This window comes from Triturus cristatus, chromosome 10, assembly GCF_964204655.1.
Source record: "Triturus cristatus chromosome 10, aTriCri1.1, whole genome shotgun sequence".
Taxonomy (NCBI): domain Eukaryota; kingdom Metazoa; phylum Chordata; class Amphibia; order Caudata; family Salamandridae; genus Triturus; species Triturus cristatus.
The window spans coordinates 1,021,829,827-1,021,852,958 of record NC_140593.1 but is presented as its reverse complement, the minus strand read 5'-3'; the positions used below and the strand labels follow the sequence as shown (position 1 = coordinate 1,021,852,958).

Sequence of the window (23,132 nt, the reverse complement as noted above, 5' to 3'; positions counted from 1 at the left end):
AAAATTAATAAATCGATTCTTTATAACTTGAGTCTTGGATTTATTTAGTGCATACCCCGTAAAGATACCAAACTCACTTGAAATTGACTCAACCGTTTCCAATGCCAGTTGTGGATCCGTGGTGATAATAGCCACATCGTCGGCATAGGCAAGGACTTTGGATTCGATCCCCTGACACACAACTGGGCGGGTTCCGCTGTTAGCCTCAAATAATCGTATCAGGGGGTCCATATAGATGGCAAACAGCGGAGAGGAGGGGCAGCCCTGCTGGGTCCCCCTCTGTATGTTAAAAGGGGATGTATAGTTGCAATTGATCTTCAAGCGAGCTGTAGGGGCCGCATAGAACACTTGGACAGATTTAATAAATCCCTTCCCTAGCCCAAACCACCTCATGGCTTCCCAGAGAAAATCCCAGGAGACCCTATCAAATGCCTTTTCAGCATCTAATAACAACACGGCCATAGGGTCTCCTGAGATCTCCATTGCATCAAAATGGGTGATCACTCGCCATACATATTGTGGTGTTCCACGGCCCGTGATAAACCCATGTTGGCACAGGTGAATCGTTTTTTAAAAATACCATTTAATCTCATAGCCAAGATTTTAGAAAAGATTTTAACATCACTGTTCATTAAAGTAATTGGGCGGTAAGAACCGGGTTCTTTAGCTGGTTTATCTTTTTTCAAAAAAACGACATCTGCCCCCACTAGTGAATCAGGGGCGGAATCACCCCTTTGTGCTGACAATTTAACCTCTATAAGATCCTGTCTTATTGAGTCTTTAAAAATTTTATAGAATTCCAACGGGATCTGGTTGGGGCCAACTGCTTTACCAGAAGGCAGATCTTGTAAAGCACCCATTATTTCTTCTTCGGAAAACACCCTCTCGAGTTCCTCCTTGTCTATAGGATCAACCTTCTGGGTGGGTACTTTGTCTAAATATTCACAGATGCCCCCAAGTGTAACGGCTGGTCCGCCAGTGTATAATTGCTGATAAAAAAGCCTGAAGGCCTCCCGAATACCTGCTGCGTCTGTGATGACGTTCCTACTAGCATCATAAATTTCAGATGCCTCCCCAGCTGAGACTTTTTGCCAAACTCTAACAGCCAAAGTATGACCTACCCGCTCGTTCAATTCATAGCAGTGTTGCTTTTTAGACCGATAGATCTCCGCTGCTTTTTTAGCCAGGTGGTCACCTGCCTCGGCCTTTTCAATAGACAACTTCAAAAGTATTCTATCTATCCCTTCTCCGGTGCTGATGGCAATAGCTAGTATTCCCTCGATATTATTTAATTCCTCCCTTATCTCCCGTTCCCTAAGTCGCTCCATCTTTTGACGACGCAAACTGAAGCTTATAGTCTCCCCTCTGACCCCCGCCTTAAAAGCATCCCAAACAATTCCGACCCCTGTGCTCCCCCGATTAAAATCCCAGAATTCTTTAGCCCATCCCTTCATATAAGCAATATAGTCGGGATCATATAATAACCTTCTTTCAAAGGTCCAACCAACATTCTTTTTTTCCATCAACCTAATATTAACCGTCAAAATTAATGGGTTATGATCTGAGATAATACGCGGGTGCTTCTCAATACCTAAATTAGTAATAAATTGATTGGACACAAAAAAATAATCCAGGCGGGAGACAACTTTATGTGGAGCAGAAAAAAAGGTACTACCTGAATCTGTAGGTTTCAAATAAGCCCATGCGTCAGTCAGACCATTTTTACAAACTAAATTAGATAAGGCAATACCAACTTTTCTTTTTTTTCCTAAATAATTATTTCCTTGGGTACCCCATTGTACCCCCAAACCATTAATATTAAAATCCCCACATAGGATTACTGGAACAGGCCACAAGCTAGAATCTATTTTCTCTAGCAATTCCGGGTCATCACAAGTTGAGCCGTACACCGAGCAGAGTGTGAATTTAAAATTGTTAAGCAAGCATTCAATCATTACCCACCGACCCCATCGATCAGCTGACTTTCGAAGAACCTTCATATCATTTCTCCGAGTGAGAATTGCCACCCCCGAGTTCGGGAGCCCTGTGTGGTATATGCCAGCAATCTAAAACCAAGCTGTTCCATTATATAAGCTCTGTTGCCCTCCATATGTGTTTCTTGAATACATAATAAGTCTACACGTAAGGATTTCAACCAAATTGCAGCCTTATTCCTCTTATTCTGGTCGTTAAGCCCACATATGTTCACTGTCAAAACCCACAGATTCATGTCTTAAAATTTGTATTTTTCCCCTTTAGATTCTTACAATAGACCCATTTTGCTGCTAATCCATCAAACCCTACCTTGCCATTCATACTCATTATTCGAGCCTCCTGAAGTGACCTAACCAGGTCATCTTGATTACAGTTCTGCTGCCTCTTTACTTGCCTCACAAATTGAAACACCTTAACCTGTGCTGATCCCCCCCCCACCCCGAACAACCTGACCCCCCCCTTACCTCCCTTACAGGCAATTAGGTCAACCGAGACCTAAATATGGCCGAGACAACTCCTACAAAGACAACACCAGTTCCCCCTCCCACAAAAAAATAACCTCCAAGAAACCACCAGTTCGAATATTTCAGCAAAGAATATCCCTACTCAAAACTAACAAACCGTAATGTACATCACCCCCAGCCCAGGCCCCATCATTTTAGCAAAGAAATCATCATATTTTATCAACAATTGAAAAGACACATCAGTCCTTCCCTGGATCACCCTTATCCCTTTCGGCTACGTTGGTCAGTGCCCTCTCCCCTCGTGATTCTGTTAGATCGGTGAGAAACTCTTGGGCTTTTATCTCCGAGAAAAAGATTCTAACCCAGCCCTTATGGATAACCTTGAGCCGTGCAGGGAACAGCAGAAAGGCATCACAGCCTGCCCCTTGGAATGCGGTAATCAGCTGACGTAACCTCCATCTCCGCTCGACCGTAGTATGGCAAAAATCCGGCAGAGCGAAGAAGGTATGCCCCTCTGCTGTTATCTTAGAATCAGGTCTAGCTCGATCAAGAATTGCATGTCTCAGCAGAAAGTTACCAATGAAAATAAGAATCGCTCTGGGATGATCTCGCTGACTATTGGGCTGGGTTTTCCTAAACATTGGAAAGCGGTGTGCCCCCTTCACTTCCATCTCCCAGTTCCAGTGGGCCAGGTCTGGAAAAGCCGCATTCAGTAACTTCACCACAAACGCCAAAATGTTCTCCCCCTCCACTTTTTCCTTAAGGCCAAGAAGCCGGACACGGCGCTGCCGATTTTCAAAATCCTTAAGTTTCCAGTCCACATCCCGTGAATACTTTTCCTGAGCAACTTTAAATATATGCAGTTTCTCGACATCTTCCTCAACGGCAACCGTTCGTGCTTCTACATGGGTTATCCGCTCATACATATCAGAGCATAGCTTATGCATCTTGCGAATTGCCCCTTGTAGCTTATTAGTAGCGAGTTGCGATCTCTTGCTCTTGCATAAAGTAACTCCAATGTCGATGGTGGAGGCACGCTACCTGGATCGTTGGTTCTTCTCGTTCCATTGTCACCCCCAAGCCCGCTACCCGAGCAAGCTGCAAGAGTTGAAGCGGAATAATCCCATTCAAGCCGTCTGTTAGTTGAATCCGAAGATTGGCCTTTGGTCCTAGCCCGACGCCTAGGTGTCTTAAACTTAGACTGGGTGTGATATTGCTGCTGCGCTACCGGGGACTCTTCTCCAGAGACACTCTCCTGTTAAGAATCCAGCACCCTAATCTGAGATGTGTCAAAATCATCATTCAGCGAAAAAAACTTATCGCCCTCCGGTGAGAGCAAAGGCACACATGACCGGGCAAAGTCAGACCCTTGGTTGTCTAGCTCACAGGAAGTGTTATTTATGTTTCCAAGCTCGAGATCAGAAGGTTCCACATTGCAATGAATCTGAATAGATGTAGAAAGTTTATCATGGGTTATTTGGGGGAGTGATACTGCAGCCTCGCATACGCCTTCTATGCTCGTGTCGCCTATTAAAGTATTATTGTGACATCCGCTTAAATCCTTATTTAACGCCTCCCCATTGCCACTGCCCTGGCTGTTATTGTAGGTGCGTGTGTCATGGGGCCTTAGTAAAGGATTCTCTCTCTCCAGCGTCGACGCTGTATGCGATCCAGCTAACCCAGGTGGCCCATCAACCTCTGCACCCACGTGCTGCCTCGTACTGCTGGGCTCCAAATCAATGTTGTCACCCCGCTGGGGCAAAGAAACAACAGAAGAACTACCGGTCCCAGAATGCACTGGAGCGGTAGTAGGTATAGCCAGCTTGCCCATTGATGAAACTAAATCAAACCTCTGTGGAATAGCTTCCGATCGCAGGGATGCAGTCAAAGCAGGGGGGCAAACAGATAAATTCATATTAGTCCCAGGGGGTGCCGCTGTCATACTTGATATACCAAATGCCTCGATTACCGATGGCTGACGGAGAGCGCCCTCGCTGGCATTAGCCGTCTGTAATCTTGTCCCGCCTGCTACTCCGGCTGCCCCATCATCAGCCATTTTGCCCACCTCACCTTTCTTTTTAGGACCGCCATACCGTGTCTGTCCGTGGTTTATCCCAGAGTCCATAGCCGGCCCCCCTGGTCGCTCTCTCCTCGGTTCCCTCCGACTTTTAGATCCTCCGGCAATTTCTTGTGATTGAGGATACGCGGCACCCTGCTCTTTAGGGTTTGTTGCTGTCTTTGGAGCCATTCTCGCCTGCAGCCAGCGTCGAAGGAATAATGCAGTATGCTGCACCAACCGAGAAAGCAGCAGTGAAACCGGGAAATATCCACAGCCGTCAGATCTCCCACAAAGGCTATGGTGGCTGCACAGGTAAGCAGGCAAAAGCTCCGAAGCCCGGGTCTGCAGGTTTCCCTTGACGTGCAGACCGAGAGGGTGAGGGCTCGGGGAGAAAGCTGCTGGAAACGTGAGAATGATGGCACGAAGCTCACGTAACATATCTCTTATGGTTCATTCGGGTTAACCAGCGGGGGTCATTAGAAAAGGGAGAGAGGACAGCGCCGCTTTCCGTGGCCTTTAGTCAGAGGCCATCTTGCCTGGTATATACACCCTGGAAGAATTTAAGAGAGAAAAAACCTTAAGAAAAATCCTTCAAGGATTGAAGAAAAAGCAGCAGACCTCCAGATCCATGTGTGAAGGTGTGGAAAGAAAGGAACTGACATAAGCATGTGTAGGTGGCATATACTAGCGGCTCCAAGCATCACTTCTGGAGTAGAACGAAGCGTGCGCAGAGTCACTTTTGCGCCATCTATAAGCGCGAAGGATCATCTCTTTTTGAGTTTCTGGATCCAGTCTGGCATCTGTGGATATTCACTAGGTCAGGAATAGGTTGTTAGAAGTATCCATCAGAAAGATACATTATAATAGAGCTTTGCAATAGAGGAGGGAGATACCAATACTACAGAACTGTAGTTTCAGGGAAGTAAAATGTTCTTCTCCAGCACTGGAGCTTTCAAAGATACGCATGCTTGAATTAAGACTGGAACATTGGTACAACAAAGTAATATAATCAGAAAAGGATGGAATAAGGCTCACCTAATTTAAAAAGGTTGCTTAACACAGTTTGTCCAATATCTGCTTCTGTTCTCTACTCTCCATGCAGGCAATAAAAGGCTCCCCGAGGTGGGCCATTGATATCTCAGTGTTTAGAGCCTCAGGCTGATAGTGCAGCAGCAGCAGAGGTTGTTCATGGCTGCCAGAAAGATTTCAGGCACTTTCCGCTGGAGTACATGCCCCTGTTTTCAATCAGATTCTTCTTGATTGTGGATGGCAAATCTCATTTCTTCAAAGGCTTTGGTGTGGACTGGGCTAGTTGCTAGAAGGCATTCAGTAGCGAACAGGCAACCAGGTGCTGTGGGACCTCAGAAACCAACCAGATGACAGAAAGGGAAGCGATTAGCTGACTCATTCAGCTAAGGAGACATTGTGCAGCATACAGGTATCATATCCCTAATAGCAACTTGGATACTTGCTCAGCAAAATCGATCGATAATGCTAATGTAGCATTTCTTAGTCTGTTGTTACTCCCATTGTCACTGATGGTGTGTTAGAAATACGGCTATGATGATAAATGATGTGAACTGAACAGAGGCTGGGTGCTGTTTCCCCCTCCAATTTGCAGGAGGGAGTATGGAGCACAATTCTAGTTCCACTGATCTGGATATGGGTGTATTGCGTATCCTGTAGGTTGGCCAAAGGGTGGCGGATGGTGGTTAGTTCACAAAACTTCCCTCTCTTTTTCTCTTCTTTCCCTACTTGTTCTGTATTTTCCTTAAGTTAGGTTTTTCTCCACTGGCCTAGAGAGGGTGCTATTATTGTGGAGTTTTTGTATTAGACTGTGTGGTCCTCAACTTTTTCAACTCCCAGGCTCCTTTCGACTCACTATCTGGTCACATTATGCTGGCTTGTTGTCGCTTACATGGTATGGGGCCCTGATTGGGTAGTATTTTAACGCTCTTTTGGAAGTCCCAATTGAAGGGACAATGCTTGGCACAAACTTTTTTTAAATATTATTTTTACATGCTGTACCAAGGGCATTTGTGAGCCTAATTTGAAGGCATGGATGCAAGATTTGGCTCCCCTGCTCACGGCAACATGGTGTAGTTCATTGGCTATTAATGATTACTGTATGCCATGGAATGTTAGTCATGGCCGGGCCACTGAAATACCACAGGGTCTTCGCATATGTGAGTACTTTAACATCTATGTAGCATTTCTGCAGGGAGTACCTCCATCCAGAGTTGATGATGAGTCTCTATAAGAGATCAAGATGGCAGCTATACTGTACCGAATACTCCTCCTTTGCGATGCTGGTTTTGATTTGGTTCAGACTTCGGGTTAGTACACTCTCAACTATATTGTAGGAGAGGGGTGGCTTAAACAATATTGCAGACTCAGCTCTTGATCAGTCTTACTCCTCCATGTTCTTAAAATCCAATGGCAGAACAACTATGGGGGATTTTTTTTTAAATGGCTTCAGGCTGTGCATTTCTTGAGCTTTGGCAAGAGACACACCCACTTAATAGTGAGTAAGCCTTCTCCATGCACAAACTACATGACTTAGATGCATTCCTTTGGGATAGGGACTTGTGTCTGGCTACAGTATCAAATACTTTATTAAAACTATGTGATCACAGGCCACTTCTACACACCGTTGGGTGTGCAGTTCGAGACTAACTTATGTTACAAGGAGCATCTTATAGCCAAATAAACGGAGGATATTTTGCTACGTATGAAGGACCCACCAACTGCCCGATTTTGAGTGGTACTATTTGGCTGCCCAGCTGCAGTGGCTCACGCAGGCAGTGGCTCGGGAATTCAGAGGGTCCGCAGGGCAGAATGATCCCGCGACACGTGCTCTCCTTTAGCGTTTTCCAACAGCGGCTCGAGCTGTCACAACTAACGCTCGAAGAGCGCACGCTCCGGCTGTGTTGGAACCGGAGCCTGCGGAGGGCTGGCATTGCTCGCCCCTACGCCCCGGAGATCCCCTTGGGTATGTGCACGGCCCTCCCCCACGGCGGGGACTGGTCGGGGCTGGCCCACTGGGAAGACCTAGGACTACAGATGGTGGGGGACCTATATCTGAAATGGTGAGCTTCAGCCATTCCAGGGGCTGCAGGACTCCTTTGGGATCCCGAGGGGCGACTATCTCCTCCACGCGGCCTTGGTGGCGGCGTTGCAGAAGCACTGGAACGCGGGGCTCTCGGAACCGCGGACGGCGGCTGGCTGTCAGTATGTGGTCATGGCGGCGGGCACACTCAAGGCCATTACCTGCCTCTATCAGAGAATGGCCACGGAACATCTGGCTCCTTTGACTGCATTGAGGGATAAGTGGGAGACCGATATCGGGAAACCTATCCCGGAGCTGACGTGGCCTAAGTTGCAGAGACTGGCATGGAAGAGTACGCGTAATACCCGGTTTCAGCTGGTGCAGTATTTCACCCTGCATAGGGCATACCTGACGCCAGCTAAATTGTTTCAGTACTTTGGGGGGACCACACCGCAATGCCCTCGTTGTGGGGAGGAGGGGGCTGACTTTAAGCATGTTTTGGTCCTGTGATGCTTTAAGCTGCTACTGGGAGGGGGTTGTCGGCTGCCTGGCCCAAGTGACGGGGCGGGACCTGCGGGTGGAGATGGGAGTTTGTTTGTTGCTGTGGTTCCCACACACGCCGCGCACGAAAACCACGAGCAAGTTTTGCGATCTGGGGTTGGTGGTGGCCAAAAGAGAAATTACCCTCCACTGGAAGTCCAAGACGGGTCCCAGCTTCACGAGGTGGAGAACGACCTTTACCAAGTGGGCGAGTAGCGAGGGCACGCTCCGGCTGCAGCTTGCGCTTCGGGGAAGTGATGACAAGGCTCTGGCCTTGGCCCGGGCATGGGAAGCGCTAGTGGTAGACCTCCAGGGGTGGGGACTAGAGGAGGAGGGGGACCCTGAGGCACTGGAACACCCGGCAGGCACCTAGGGGTGAGGAGAGGCTAGCTGATTTGATCATGGGGGCCAGGGGCTTTCCCTTTCCTTTTCCTTTCTGCTGGGGACCTGATTGTGGTGGTGGGGGGGGGGGGTTCGTGGCTCCTAACACAGCTACCTCTGAAAGAGGTTTATCCTGGTATCGGGCGTCTCGGCACACTGACATGTGGGAGGGGGGGGGGTGAGTTCGTTTTGGGGAAGGTTTGGGGACAGTGCATTGGTAGTTGGAAGTGGCCCGGATTGAACTTGGACATAGCACTATTTGCCGATGGCGGCCACTGACCTGATTTACATTGTGTATGTCATTTGTGATTGAGTAATGCAATAAAAATAGTTTTTTGCAAAAAAAAAAAAAAATGAAGGACCCACCAACTGACCTCTCACCCGTAATATAGATGGAGTGCTTGCTTGAGCTTTCCGGCCATAGACGGTCTGGAGCAAGTCCGGTTTTTTCTTTCTGGAGGTATCTCCTATTCAACATTAGTGAGCAACCCATCAACTTTCAAGTATTAGAATGCAGGGATGCACTTCTCTCGTTGCATCACCAGGACTCGACAAGGTTGTTGGGAGCAGTAAGTATCTCTAGGCTGCTTTGGAACAAACTCCCCAATTTACATAATCGGCAGAGAAGATTTGACCAAGATAATAGACCTGTGCGGACTCCTCTGTTACTTCCATAATGTGCCAGTCGTACTTCAATGTCCATTTTCACAAAACTGAATTCCCTCCTTACGAGTCTAATGTATGGTGATAGCAGAAAGAGTGGGGTGGTCTTTCACAAGCTTCAGCAGCAACCACTGTGTGTGGCTTGGGTACTCCTGGCATAGAGTGTATTATTTTACAGCACTGCTCCAGTCCAATTTATGGTAAGGGTATTTTTTGGTTACAGGCCCGAAGGAGATACTTCCGTAGATCACAACACGACCCCTGCCATATTGGCAGTGTTGCTGAGGGAGACTGTCCTAGGTTCCACTTGCCTTTAAATTGGTCGCTGTTAGACCTGTCAGCCCTTTGGGTGGTCCCTCCTCATCATTATTTATTTTGTCCCACTTTTGCCTCAAACCCTGTTAGTATTTTTCCTTTTTGGGAACCACCAGACTTTTTAGTATTGATGCAGATTCAGGGAGCCATTTTATCTACCCCTGGAACTTCTGTCTGAGGGCCTGGAGCACAAAATGGTGGCCACCTGTGACATCATCAGAACCCACTGGAACCTACTAGAACCTTCTGCAACATTCTGGAACCCTGTGACAGTTGGAGGCGGTTTGGAATGTTGAGAAGCTAAGCCAGAGTTGACAGTTGGAGCTGGCAGTTGGCACCTGACTGGTGAACGGAGAGCAGCAGAAACCTGAAGGAGGAAGGAGTGAGGCAGCAGGGGTGGAAACTTGTGCCTGGAGTGGGGTCCATAAACCCACCCTTGATACTAGTCCCTACTGACTGAGCCCAGCCTGGAGCCCTGTGTGGGAGAAAGCAAGAAAAACCATCTTAAGGACCTGGACAGCAGGAACAGGCCTTAAAAGTAAAGAACAGCAAGTTCCTGACCTGGTTACTGGTAACTTCCTGAAGTCCGACGTCGAGAAGCCTGGAGACCTGGAGCCCGAGGTGGAGAAGCGGCGCTGACTGGAAAGCAGACGTCGTACCCGGAGCCGCCAGAGGTCGAGAGAGGGCGCCGACGGAGGTCGTGGAGAGTACCAGAGGTCGAGGAGGAAGTCACCCGAGGTCGAGTGTGCGGCGTCGACGAAGGAGTGAAGTCCGCCCTCCGGAGTCGCCGGAGACCGAGGTGAAGTGTGCCGGAGGTCGGGAGTGGAGATCGCACTCCGGAGTCGCCGGAACCTGAAGAGAATCGTGCCGGAGGTCGGGAGTGGAGGTCGCACTCCGGAGTCGCCGGAACCTGAGGAAAGGAGCACCGGAGGTCGGGAGTGGAGATCGCACTCCGGAGCCGACGGAAGTCGACATCGAGCCAAGACTGCCCGACGTCATCGAACCGGAGGTCGACATCGAGCCGAGGCCGCCGACATCGAACCGGAGCCGCCCGAAGTCGACATCGAGCCAAGACTGCCCGACGTCATCGAACCGAAGGTCGACATCGAGTCGAGGCCGCCGACATCGAACCGGAACCGCCTATCGACGTCGTCAAGAACTGACATTGCGCCGAGGCCGCCGACATCGAACCGGAACCGCCTCACGGCGTCGACACGACTCCAGCGGCGTCGGAGCTTCATAACAAGGGCAGTAAGTGGAATAGAGGGCGCCTAAGGCCCTGTGGAGCCCTGAGAGACTATCCTAGGGGCTAGAGAGGTGCTGGAACCAGCTTGATTGTGCCAGGGGTGAGCTGAGACTAATACAGAGGGGTTGTGTAGTGTGGGAGAGCCAGATCTCTAGATTCCCCCTTGATCTACCTCAGTTTAGGCCTCAGCCTTGTCCAAGCCAGGGAGTATACCCCTCAGGCCATCCAAATCTCTACAAGCTGGGATTGGGTCAAATCATCCCATAGTACCTCAGGAATGTGAACTGATTTTCAAGTGTCACTGTTGGCTTTTATTATTTATTGAGAGCACTGTATTTATTGTATTTATCCTATTTATTGCCTCACAGTATTTATTGTTTCACAGTATTTATTGTCGCACAATATTTATTGTCTCGCAGTATTTATTGCCTCATAATATTTAATTGCCTGTTATGTAATGCACTTATATTTATGCCTTGATTATTTATGATCTACCTTATTTATTGAATCGTTAAGACAGTATTTATTTGACGTACCCTTCCACAGAAAAAGCCTTGTGTACTGTGATTGTATTATTATTTATTTAGTCAGCAACTAAGAGAAAAGAAGATAAAGAGATATATTTTCAGTATAATTTTTAAGGTGTAGTGTCGTTTTTGGAACGGATGCACGCATGGTTATTGTGTGGGTATAACGTATGCTTAACACGGTGCCTGACCCCTCGAGCCAAGCTACCACAGTGTATGTCCGGGAAGACCCCATTACCACCCCCCTTCCGGTGTGGGAGTGGGGTTTTTCTAACAGTCGCCAGACAAGGTCAGAGGTTGCTCTGCCTATTCACTTATAGTCCTCCTTTGAGTTTTCCTCATTTCACTAAAATGCCAGAATAAGTTTGACCTTGAGGGCCCTAAGTAGGGGTAGGAGGGCAGTCGTGCTGCTGTAGCAGTCAATACTGAAGATGTCTGCTTGACTATGTCCATGGTCGAACGATGTAGGGATAAACAATTTAGATGAAGAGTGGAGCAATATATTTGCTCATATCACAGTGGTATCCCCCAGTGTGGGTTTTTAACTTGTGCAATTCAGCTACTTTTATCGCACTTATCGGATGCCTGCCCAGCTTCACAGGATGCACGAATCCCATAGAAGGACTTTCCACAAAACAAATCGTTGAACATGCTGACTTTTTCGATATTGGGTAGATATGCCACAGTCTGCAGCCCTTCTAGGAGCATGTGGTCCATAAAGTCTCCACCATGAGAGGTGGGACAGATCTGTTCCATCCACGGTATGCCTACTAAGACTACTGCCTTACCCAAAATGTGTTTGCCAAGAGTACAGATTTACTAATTTGACATTCTTGCTTGTAAAACGAAGATTCTATGTGACATGGAAATTGATGTTAATAGGATTGCTGATTGGGCCTGGGGTGCTAATAAGGGGCCACCTTTGAGTGCATGGTGCCGAGATCATTGGTTGGCGCCTCACAATCCATGGTCGCGGGAGTTATGTTGGAGCCCATACTTCTTGAGCTGCCCAGACATTCTGGTGACATTTCCTTTTAGACTGCTTGCTTAATATGTGGTTCAAGGATGGTTGTGCCTGGACGGTTCCTTTGTTTGAGAATGTAGGTGTTATCTGAGCAGAGGATTTGATCACATACTGAGATCCGGATGGTGATACAGACTAATAGGCTTTACAACCCACCTTTGATGTTAGTTGTTTTGCCCAATGGTACGTAAACAAGGAGGTTTGACGGGGATAATATATTAAATTGTTGGGAATTCGGTGCTTTCCACATGTTTCATGCACATAAATGTTAGTGTCCTTCACATACATTAATGGTTCTTGGCTATTTTGGAACATGTTCTTGGCTTTAAAATCAATAAAAACATTTATTAAAATAAAAACGATACGTTGCAGGTTTTCATGATCTTCTTTGTAGTGTTGTTTACAATTGGAGATATTGAACCGCTTTCTTTTCCACACATAATCACGGATAGGATTCATGATGGCACATGGGTCACCTGTAACACCATATCAGTTTGTTATCACTCATGATGTCATTGTATGAATCATAAGCCATGTCATGGTATGTCACCTGAAATATATTCTTGAGAGCAAGTTTAAGTTTCATTCGTATGGGAGCAGAGGTATTTCATTGTATTTGAGAGGTTCTACATTTTCACACATTTTTAATTCAGAAAATGGAATTCTCCAGAATTATAATGTTATCTTCACAAGTGTTGATTTTTTAAGGAATAGTTACTTCTATCTAAACATGATTGTGATGCGAGCAATTATTGTACTTACATCTTTGATCTTTTTGCCTTCAGGATGTACTTACGGACCTCTCAGCAGACTGTGAAAACCTGCACACTGAGGGTGTTGAAGGGGACTGTTTCGGACATAAGGTTCAAGTACTTCTTTTACTCTTTAAAGCTCCGCTTCCATAAAAACTGAAAATCTAAATGCTTTATAAAAGTTATTAGATTTGTAGAATGTACCTTATAACCAAGCTGGTCTTGTGTTTTTTTTTTTTTAAGCTTGTTTGGTCCTTTTAATGTTTTCATAAATCTTTTCACATAGATCGATCTATGTGGTATTAAATCTCCCAAAGCAAGCATCAGATCAGGACATAGGAAACTAGGAAGATGTGTATTCACTGCTTCCACCTAGGGATTCCACACATGGAGTCTGTCCCAAGGTGTCAAGACTAGTTCTGGTAAACCTTGCACCTCAGCCACCCGGCATTAAATAGCACATTTCCAGCATCAGTCATGGATCCGCTGCACCACCCCATGAACCGATGTGAGAGCACCTTAATGTGTATGGTCCTTTCCTGAGCCAAAAACCTATAGCAGCAACGAGGCAGATGGTTTCAAGGTGTTTCGAGATCTGCATGAAATTCTGTTAAGAATGTTACAAATGTACTTTGTGAGGGGTAAGAAGCAACTTTTGTGCTTTCAACAGGGGTACCTGTTTTGGATATTTTTCAACAAGAGACCGGGTGTTCATTTCGTAAATGCACTAATGCTGATGCTTGGAATGATGAGGCTTGTTTTGAGACTATTTTATAGCATTTTCTGGCTTGGTTTCTAAGGTTTTGTGTAACTCAGACCCTCCTGCTGTCGGCATTGCCGTGGGGGATTTTGTAAATGATGACCTTGTGGAAAGAAATATCAATAGAATCGCAAGTTAAATATTTTTATTAACTTTTTTTATGGCGGCTCGATTGCTAACCCCATCTCCTCCACCACCTTATGAGCAAGTTTTGTTTTTTTAGCTAATATTTTGTTGAGTGCTATTACAGCTGGCTGTTATTATTCTGGCATCTATGGAGCAGGGAATTTTGGTTGAACTGTTGTCACATGTTTTTATAACTCCTTAATAGAATCATTGGATCAAGTCTGCCTTACGCAGTATGGAAGAACTGCAAATCCCTTGAGCTAACATCATGCTGGCATGTGTCACAGAATTTACCTGTGGTCCCTAAAGACCAGCTTCCACACCACTTTCTAGCATATCCTAGTTATCAGGAAGTTTGACCGAATCTCACCCACCCTGAGAGAACTCCTCTGGCGCGCTCTCTACCTTGGTTACATTATTGGTCACTTTATCAATCTCATCTTTGCAAACTAAATTATTTCACCTTATATGGCAAGTATGATCAAGGGATCTTTTAGGTACCAGCAATATTGTCTGGCTTGAGCCTGTAGGAAGACAACATGACACACTCCTGGGATGCTATACATTTTCCCCACACTGATCTGTTGCTGTCCATTGGTCTTCAGACATGGATTGATGGCATCCTTTTCAAGCTGTGCCTCATCTTTGTATAACCTCAAATACTGCACGTCCCCTTACCCCATTCTTTGTACAGTGCTCCCTTACCACCATTCTTTGTACAATGTTCCTTTGTACCTAAGGTTTGTTCTTGCATAAGAATAACAATACAAATCTACATATATATTGAAATACATATGTAAACATTGGTATTACCATTTTTACCCTATTTCTGTAAATAAACTATGGTATGTTGTGGCGTAGCAGGACTATAAATGAAAATTAGGTTATTTTGCTTGTTATTCAAAGATTACAAGAGGTGAGAACCATTGTGCTCTACAAAGCCAAAATCAAACAGCTTTGACTTTATTTAAATGGTGAAGTACATATTCAGCCCGCAAGAAAAAACAAGCATTGGCATAGCCAATAGGTCTCGCCTTTGGGACCTTATAAGTGTTTAGCCATGCAACAGTTGCATAACTAAATACTTATAAGGTCCCAAAGCGAGACCTATTGACTATGCAAAGCGGCCGTGCGGTCGTGAAAGTGAAAGTGATCGCGATTGCGATCAAACATCAAAAAGGTCGTGCGGCCGCGAAAGTGGAAGTAATCGCGGTAAAGCGCGCACGCCCGCGCGCATGCACTGTAGCTCTAGGCTGGCCTGGTAGCACTTTTTGGAGCCCTTACAAAATGTCTCGCAAGACCAGCGCATGCGCTGGGTCAGGCGAGACCTAAAAAATACACGCTGGGTCTGGATATCTGATTCACGTAAGGTAAAATATCAACAGGTTAAATTGGCGTAGGAGATGCAGCAGCAGGGCAAACACATACCAGGAGGAACGTGTATGACCTGGGAGAAGCGGTAACGGGGTGCCCAAAGGGAAAGCGACTAAGTTCATCTAAACAACTTTGAGAGCAGTATGAATTCACAGGGCTTTCAGGGAGAGTGGGAGAAACAGTGGTACAGGTGAGGAAAGAACAGGGAGCTCACAAAAACACGGGGACTGCTGGCACTATCCCCCTTGTTTATCTGGGACACACTTGGAGGTATAGTGGGCCTATGCAGTAGTCTTTGAGACTGCACTTGTTGAACTTACCATAGCTAGGTGACTGTTGAAAAAGAATGCTGAAGTTTAGCACATTTTTGTTTTATGCGAGACAAGGAGATGAGCGCTTATATTGTCCTCCCCCCTTTATTTTCTAATTGTGTTTTGGGAGAAACATGTATAGTTGAACATTGAATTCTTTACTGGTGTATTGACATCAACATTTTGTCTTACAGGGCATAGCCCAAGCTGCAAATTATGTACACAGAAGATTAAAAAATGATGGAATTTTGAACCAAGCTTTTGCAGTCGCTCCTGTACGTATTTTACATTGTTAAACACATATAGATTGCAATGTATTTTTAATCGACACTCTTCTGATTATTCTTTGTTTTTAAACTTTAGGAATACAAACTTGTAATAGTAGGCCATAGCTTGGGAGCTGGCGCTGCTGCAATATTGTCTATATTGCTGAAAAGTGAATTTCCAACACTACGATGCTATGCCTTTTCACCCCCGGGAGGTTTACTAAGGTACAGAAGAGAACACTACATACTAACAATCTTTTTCATGCTGTAGCTGTACTGTGAAGTGCAATACAAAGCACTGGATGTTGTATTTGTTGTATTTTAATTTGGCACTAAGGGGAGACAAACGTTTTTATTTCTTTGGCTATATGTCCTCTCATAATTATCTGCAATAACACCATAATAGTGAGGCTGGAACGGTTTATCACTATGGATCACACTCTACTTGACGATTAGGAGTTCCTTTCTTTCTGCATTGTATTGTATGTTGCACCTCCAAAAAAAAAGAGCAACAAGCTCTCACCCACTTAGTGTCATACTCGATCTTGGGGTACACTTCTCACAGTGGTCTACGGGAGGCTCAAAAGAAGCTCTTAGAGGTTTGTGTCTGTCTTCATCTGTCACACAGCTCATTAGAGCAAACCCATGATTTAACAAGCATTGGCATAGCCAGTAGGTCTCGCCTTTAGGATCTCTTAAGCGTTTAGCTAGAGCTATTGTCTTTCTTTTGCATTGTCACTTGGATGTGCACAACACATGCTTTAGGCTTTCAAGGTCTATGATGAGTACTACTCATGATTCATTTCCTATTACAACCAGGGACACATGCAAGGCAGCAGTCTTTCTGTTATCTATATTTTTGATTAAAGTTTTTTAAGAAAGATTAAATGTGGCGAGCTGTGAAGAAAACTAGAGGGCGGTGTGGAAAAGAGGAGAAAGGAGAGTGGTAAGGAACAAAACGTATGTATAAAATAAAAAGATTGAGATTGAGCTAAATCTATAGAAGTCAAGCAAGAGACAGGCTGGGTGAGGAAAGAGGGTGGAGAGATACAAGAGGAGAGAGGGCAAGAGTACAGAGGGAGGAGGGGAAGTGACATGTTCAGCGCTTCCTGGGTGAGGGCCCGTCCTATACACAGCAAAGCTCACAAGTTGCAGGCCAGCTTTATTTTAACTCTTTTCCAAGACGCTGTGTCAGGCCGCTTCCATGGAGCTGTGTCCAGGCTCCGCCTCTGCCGGCCCTAGCAGGCGACAGCTGCGTCCCCCTCCTCCTTTTGGTTGGACGGTAGTTGGAGGGGTAGGCGAGAGGGCTTTGATCACGCTCGCCAGCGCCATGCTCCCTAGGAATGAGGGATCCGACTCCGAGAGCTGCCCAGGGACAGTGTCTAGCCGGTGTCATAGTTCAGTCGGTTGACGTGTCAGCAGCAGAGATATGCTTGTAACCTGCACGTCATAGGTTTAATTCGTACCAACACCACTCAGCGGGTTATCGTCCCGATCTGGAGTTATCTGTAAACCTCGAGAGCTTCTGCCCCAGTAGGCAGGACAGGCAGCTGCTGCAGAGCGGTGTATTTTGAAGTCACACCTTTCACACTCCCCTGTGGTACAGGCCCACAGAGCCGCCCACGCTCACCACCACCAGTCACCCTCCCAGCCCCTCTCTGCACAGTCCATCCGCCACACGCATACGCCTGTTTTTCCTATGCCCTGCTGGTGACCGGGTCATAAATTGTATTCCCAACGCTGCACCCTGTGGTGTTAATGTCCTCACACTGAGGGCCACATCAGAGAAGCCAGCACCAGGAGGGCCTGATGTTATCCCCATTCCCCAGCTGAACTTCAAAGCACCCGAGAACGAAGAGTAGACAAACAAGCATTTGCAATGCAATAGGTTCGATTGCAATGCAAATGCTTAAGTTATAAAACTGAGCGCGGCGCAGCTTCACGGACACCACGCTTGGTTTCTTTATATATTTCTTAACTTTAACACTGAGTGCGGTGTCCTTGAAGCAGGCACTGCGCACCGTGTTAAAGTAAAAAAATATATAAATAAACCGAGCGCTGTGTCCGTGAAGCAGCACCGCGCTCAGTTTCAAAGTTTAAAAAAACCAAACACAGAGTTCCAACGGCATTTGTGCACATGCACGCATTGTTTACATTAAAAAAAACTTCAACAGCGCCCTCAAGCGTATAGTAAAAAAGTAGCGTAGACTAAACAAAAAGCCTTCCACACGCAAAATATCGTAACAAAATAGCGTAGAATAAACAAAATGCATACCACACACAAGAAACCGCACTTTATTAACATAACTGATATCCCCCCAAAAACCATTAAGTTAAAGCCACTAGTACTAAATGCATTCCACACGCAAACAAAAGGCATGCAATAGTTAAAAAAAAAAAAAGAAAAAAGTGCAGCAAATCAATATTAAACCCACCGTCTCACGCCGCCTGTGAAAGATTCAATCCCGCTGAGCGTGGCCTAAAACGGACAGGGTGGCAACCAGGAGGGACTAAAAACCCTCCGTACAATCAACAAAGTCTGTTCTGAATAATAACTGATGACAAATGACGCACACCAATCGCAATTGCAGGCGGCGCTGCGACACGACTTCTAGAACCGTATTGATTCCAAGAAGGCCTCGCATGGCGAGAGCAGCTCATGCGAGCTGCTAGCACCAGGCGAGACCTAAAAATGTGTAGGCGATAGCTAATAATTTTTTTATTACTGCCCCTTGACAAGACTTAAAAAGAAAACACTAGAATTTTGGAATTGGAACGCCCCGTTAGGGTAGCTAATGCGCAGTTTAAGTGCTGCTTCATTTAATTTACTCTTTAAACCTTATTGTCTTTAGTATGTCAGGATGTTTCTGCACTCCCTAAAACTCAGTAAGGGCCATCATCTTTTAACATGACTTGGTCCTATATACCATTCCTACCTAATACCACCTTCCTGTGGTTTAGCCTGCACATTGAATGTCTTATCATGATATTGTAGTGCGTTATTAAAGGTGTTGTAACGCTGTATAGATCATATTTCAGTATCAGTGACAAATGTTCAGATTTAAATCAAGCAGCCCTGTACTGAACAGGAAATAAACCAGTTATACATGGGTCACAGGAAACCATGATAATTCTGCTATTATGAAAAATAAATATGTATTTGTACCTCTCTAAGGCACAGCTATTACCTAGAAAGGTTTCCTGGTGCTGCTAACTGACTAATCGCGAACTGAACCGTTCAAGGGTAATCAAAGAATGGAAAGCCATGTTTTTAGGGCTTTCTGAAATGGCAAAAGATCCTTAATGGAATCAAGGTTGCACGAAAGATTGTTCCATAGGTGACAGGCCTGAACTGATAATGATCTTCCTCCTGATCGAACCTGCTTACATTTAGGGAGAATAAGCAGGTTAGCATCCAATGAACATATAAGGCGTATTGAATGGTAATGACTGAATTTATTTTGTAAAAATACAGGTACTTTCTGATGAATAGCTTTGTGCACAATTCAAAGTGATTTTAAGATAATCCTATTGGCAGCACAGGAAGTCTGTGACGTTTTTGGAAGTCCTTGGTAGCTCACCTGGATCACCTAAATGTGTTTGCATTAAAAATGTAAAGACAACCAAAAGCTCTGAGGGATTCTTGTTCTTCTCACTGCTAAGCTAAAATGTTTACAGTGTGGGTAACTTCAGTTTGTTCATGGTTTCTAAAAGTGACAACTAGGTCCCCCCCATGCCCCCCACACACTTTTTATTGGCCTTCTCGTTCATGCACATGTACCCTGTATGTTATAGCAGAAACCTCCAGGAGATAGTCTCAGTGCCCCAGTTACATATGTGGCAACTAGTGATCTATTTTGCTATACAGTTGATGATTACTCTTGGTGACTGCTGGATTAATAATCGGGTTTTGATATATCTTCTCTTCTGGTGATGATTTTCTGTCTGGCCCTAAATCAGAGGCAGTACGTTATATTGGGGGAATCCACCCGCAGACATGGAGGAGTCTTCTCTGCTGGTGTTTGCAGAAGTACTGCATGAGGAGGAACATTTATGAACGGATGAATGAGAGCAAAAGTAGCTGGAAGATGATCAGTGTATGGTACAAATAATCTGGAAATTCAGTTTCGGTAATACTTTTAAATGTACCTTTCCCATTGAGCTTAAGTAAGTAGGCAATCTCTCTACATCCAAGGAAACATTGCCTGTTGGACCTAATCCTTTGCTGAGATCTAAAGGAAGGCTTGTAACAAGCCTCATACAAAGACTCTTCTCATTACTAAAGGAGAACTGCCAAAACCAGTTCTCTTCCAGGGGATCCTCATCAATAGTCATAAGCACTGAATATTCCCGCCCATGTGCGGGGACCCTGGAAATAATAAAAAATATATATGAAAACATATATGAGTGTATATATGACTTCAATTCTGCAACAACTCTGTAACATAATTGCAATTTGAAATTTTATGTTTCCTTTCTAAAAATATGGATTAATTTGAAACACATTCTGAGGTAAATCAACTTTTACTTTAAAACAATTATAGTTGCATCTAAATGTCCAGTATGTCTTCACTGTTTATTTAAAAAGTACTCGCACTGGCACTTTAAATGGACACTCTGGGCTTTGTGACTCTATGGTCCAGTCGAAGGCCAAGTGCCGAAACGCGTAGACCGTCTTTTTCGTGTGTGACACTTTGTCTTAACTTGAAAAGAATAAATTTACTTTGAGTGTCGTTTGTGGTGCTGTGATCCTTACTTGCGGAAGCCTCTGGGAGACCGAGGGAGAAGTGAAAGGAATTCTTGCGATTATTGTGCGGTGGCTGTCCTGCACCTCACGTGCACCTGGGAAGTGAAGCATCATTGGCGACGAATGCAGCCAAATCGAACCGGAAGGAAAAAGAGTATCGCCAAGGCTTCTGATTGCCGTTTGCTGTTTGCCTGGGACTCCGCGTCGAGATTCTGTGACCGCGGTGGAGCAGCAGAGGAATCTCGGGTGAGTAGAGGGGCGGGGAAGCGAACGGGCAGTGTCTCGGAACGCCGCGGCTGCGGTTTCCGGGTCACGACCGCCGCATACCCAACACTCCAAAACCTCGCTTTTCCCTACTGCTCGAGCTTAATGGGTCAGGTCTAAGTTACCCTTGTAGCGGAATATACCTGTACCCGAATTTGCTATCCCCACGTAATTACTACATTCGATGAAGGCTTTACGTACCTGACAAACAATCATTTTCCCAGAATTGACCATATTAACTCGTTGGTCAAGTAACGACGATCCACACCGTGTAATTGGAACTGACGAGGCTCACACACAAATAGAAATTTAACAACAGCATCGATCTTACCAGATACGAACTACAATACCCACAATCCAACATGGCAGAAAGGATCAAAAACAGAACACAGAGAGCAAGCGATCTTCTAAATGATGCTTTAAACTCTCCGCTGAACATCAGAACTGGTGAAACCAATGGAGAAAGAAAGAAAAGAACTGTCTCTTGTATAATCGGGGATCTACAACAAACACGCATTCAAGAGGTGAATAAATGGTGGGAAAAAGCAACATTAGAGAAATACATTGAATATAAAAGAATCCCTAGAGGCCTAAGGATCCTAATAATGCCCACCCTAAATGATCTTGACGCCGATTTGATTAAACAATGGCAGACAGATACTAATAAATGCCCTTTCAGGTTAATGGCTACTTTAATTTCACATGCGGAGAGAAAATTGGAAAAAATCACTGAAACTATCAAAGAATTGGAGGGGGAGTTAAACCAATATTCCACAGATGATGAAACTGCAAAACTGATTGAATCAATGGAAAAGAAAATAAATAAACATGAAGCCGATGTTGAAAAACGCAAAGCTAGTAAGTTCAACAGAGACAGACTGGACTACATAAATGGTCGTATATACACCTTTGCCAGAAAATACGACTCATATAGGAACTGCGTGGTCATGGACAAACACAGTGGGTATGAGACCCCTGGAACAGCGGAGAGCTCTGAATTGAGCTCAGCAGATGAGGAACAAAGTGCTCCAAGTCTGGATTTTTCTGGGGAAATGCGCCTATGATCACGCGACAAAGAGGGAGAGGTCGAGGATCAACACGGGGAAGAGGACGATCACAACCCCCAGACGAAAACAAAGAAGAGGGGGCAAGACCCAAAAAAGGAAGAGGAAGCACAAAGCAAAACTAAAAAGAAAACTATTAAAAACAAATTTGATTGTCAACATCTCCAATAAAATCTTGAGTGAAGCACAAATCTCACTGCTTAACAAAGGATTAACATTCTGCCCTAACAAAGCCATGGATCTAGCAAATATACGCATACACTTCTACAAATTCTGCCGAAAAGTTAAACTTAAGAAGTATTTTGAAGAAAAAGAGTCTAAACAGTTGCCAATACCTACAAGTCAAGAAATTCCATCTTTGGGTATAAAAGACATTCCAGCCCTTAGAACAACAACTTCATTACAAACTGGATTGAGCATACATGCAGAAATGAATCAATCTTCTCAAGAATCTGATCTACAATTTTGCCAATCAATGGGATATGAGACCAACAGAGGTGGAAACAGTGGTCTCAAAACTAGATCAACTTTTTGTCCACAACTTCCCCCGGGAAATAAAATCGATTTATTCCACGAGATTATGGTGGAGGAAATCAATAAAATGTCTATTAACCATCCCATGTCAAATTCAAAGAAAAACATAAAAAAGAAAAAAAGACATGGAATCTCACACCAGAAGAACACAAGGCATTGCAGGAATTAAGAGAAGATCAGAACATAATAATTAAGGCCTCAGACGAAGGCGGGAATATTGTTGTCCAAACCTGTGATAACTATATAAAAGAAGCCTATAGACAACTTAATATTGAGGAACATTACGAGAAGCTCAAAACAAATCCCATAACAAACTGGACGGAGGAATATCATCACAAACTTCTAACATGGAAAGAAAGAAACCTAATTGACTTGGAAGAATACCTGTATTTAAAAACGGACCACCCCATCACGGCAACTATTTATTTTCTACCAAAGATACACAAATCCACCATAAATCCACCAGGTAGACCTATTGTTAGTTCCATAGGCTCGCTGTTGGAATCAACATCTCGATTCATAGACATTTTTCTGATGAATTACATCACAGCATTACCATCTTACTTAAGGAACACAATGGATTTTCTGAAAAATATTGAAAAAATTGTTTGGAAAGAAAACTACATTATGGCCTCAATTGACGTATCATCCTTATACACTTCCATTTTTCA

General features: G+C 44.9%; 1 protein-coding gene across 1 annotated transcript in view; it reads left to right on the top strand.

Moving 5' to 3' along the window:
• Positions 1-23,132, top strand: part of DAGLB (diacylglycerol lipase beta) — a 211,297-nt gene that overhangs the window by 143,571 nt on the left and 44,594 nt on the right. The window contains exons 9-11 of the mRNA XM_085629027.1: positions 13,049-13,126; positions 15,781-15,861; positions 15,950-16,077. Coding sequence (XP_085485153.1) covers positions 13,049-13,126; positions 15,781-15,861; positions 15,950-16,077 — 287 coding nt within the window. The remainder of the gene's footprint in view (positions 1-13,048; positions 13,127-15,780; positions 15,862-15,949; positions 16,078-23,132) is intronic.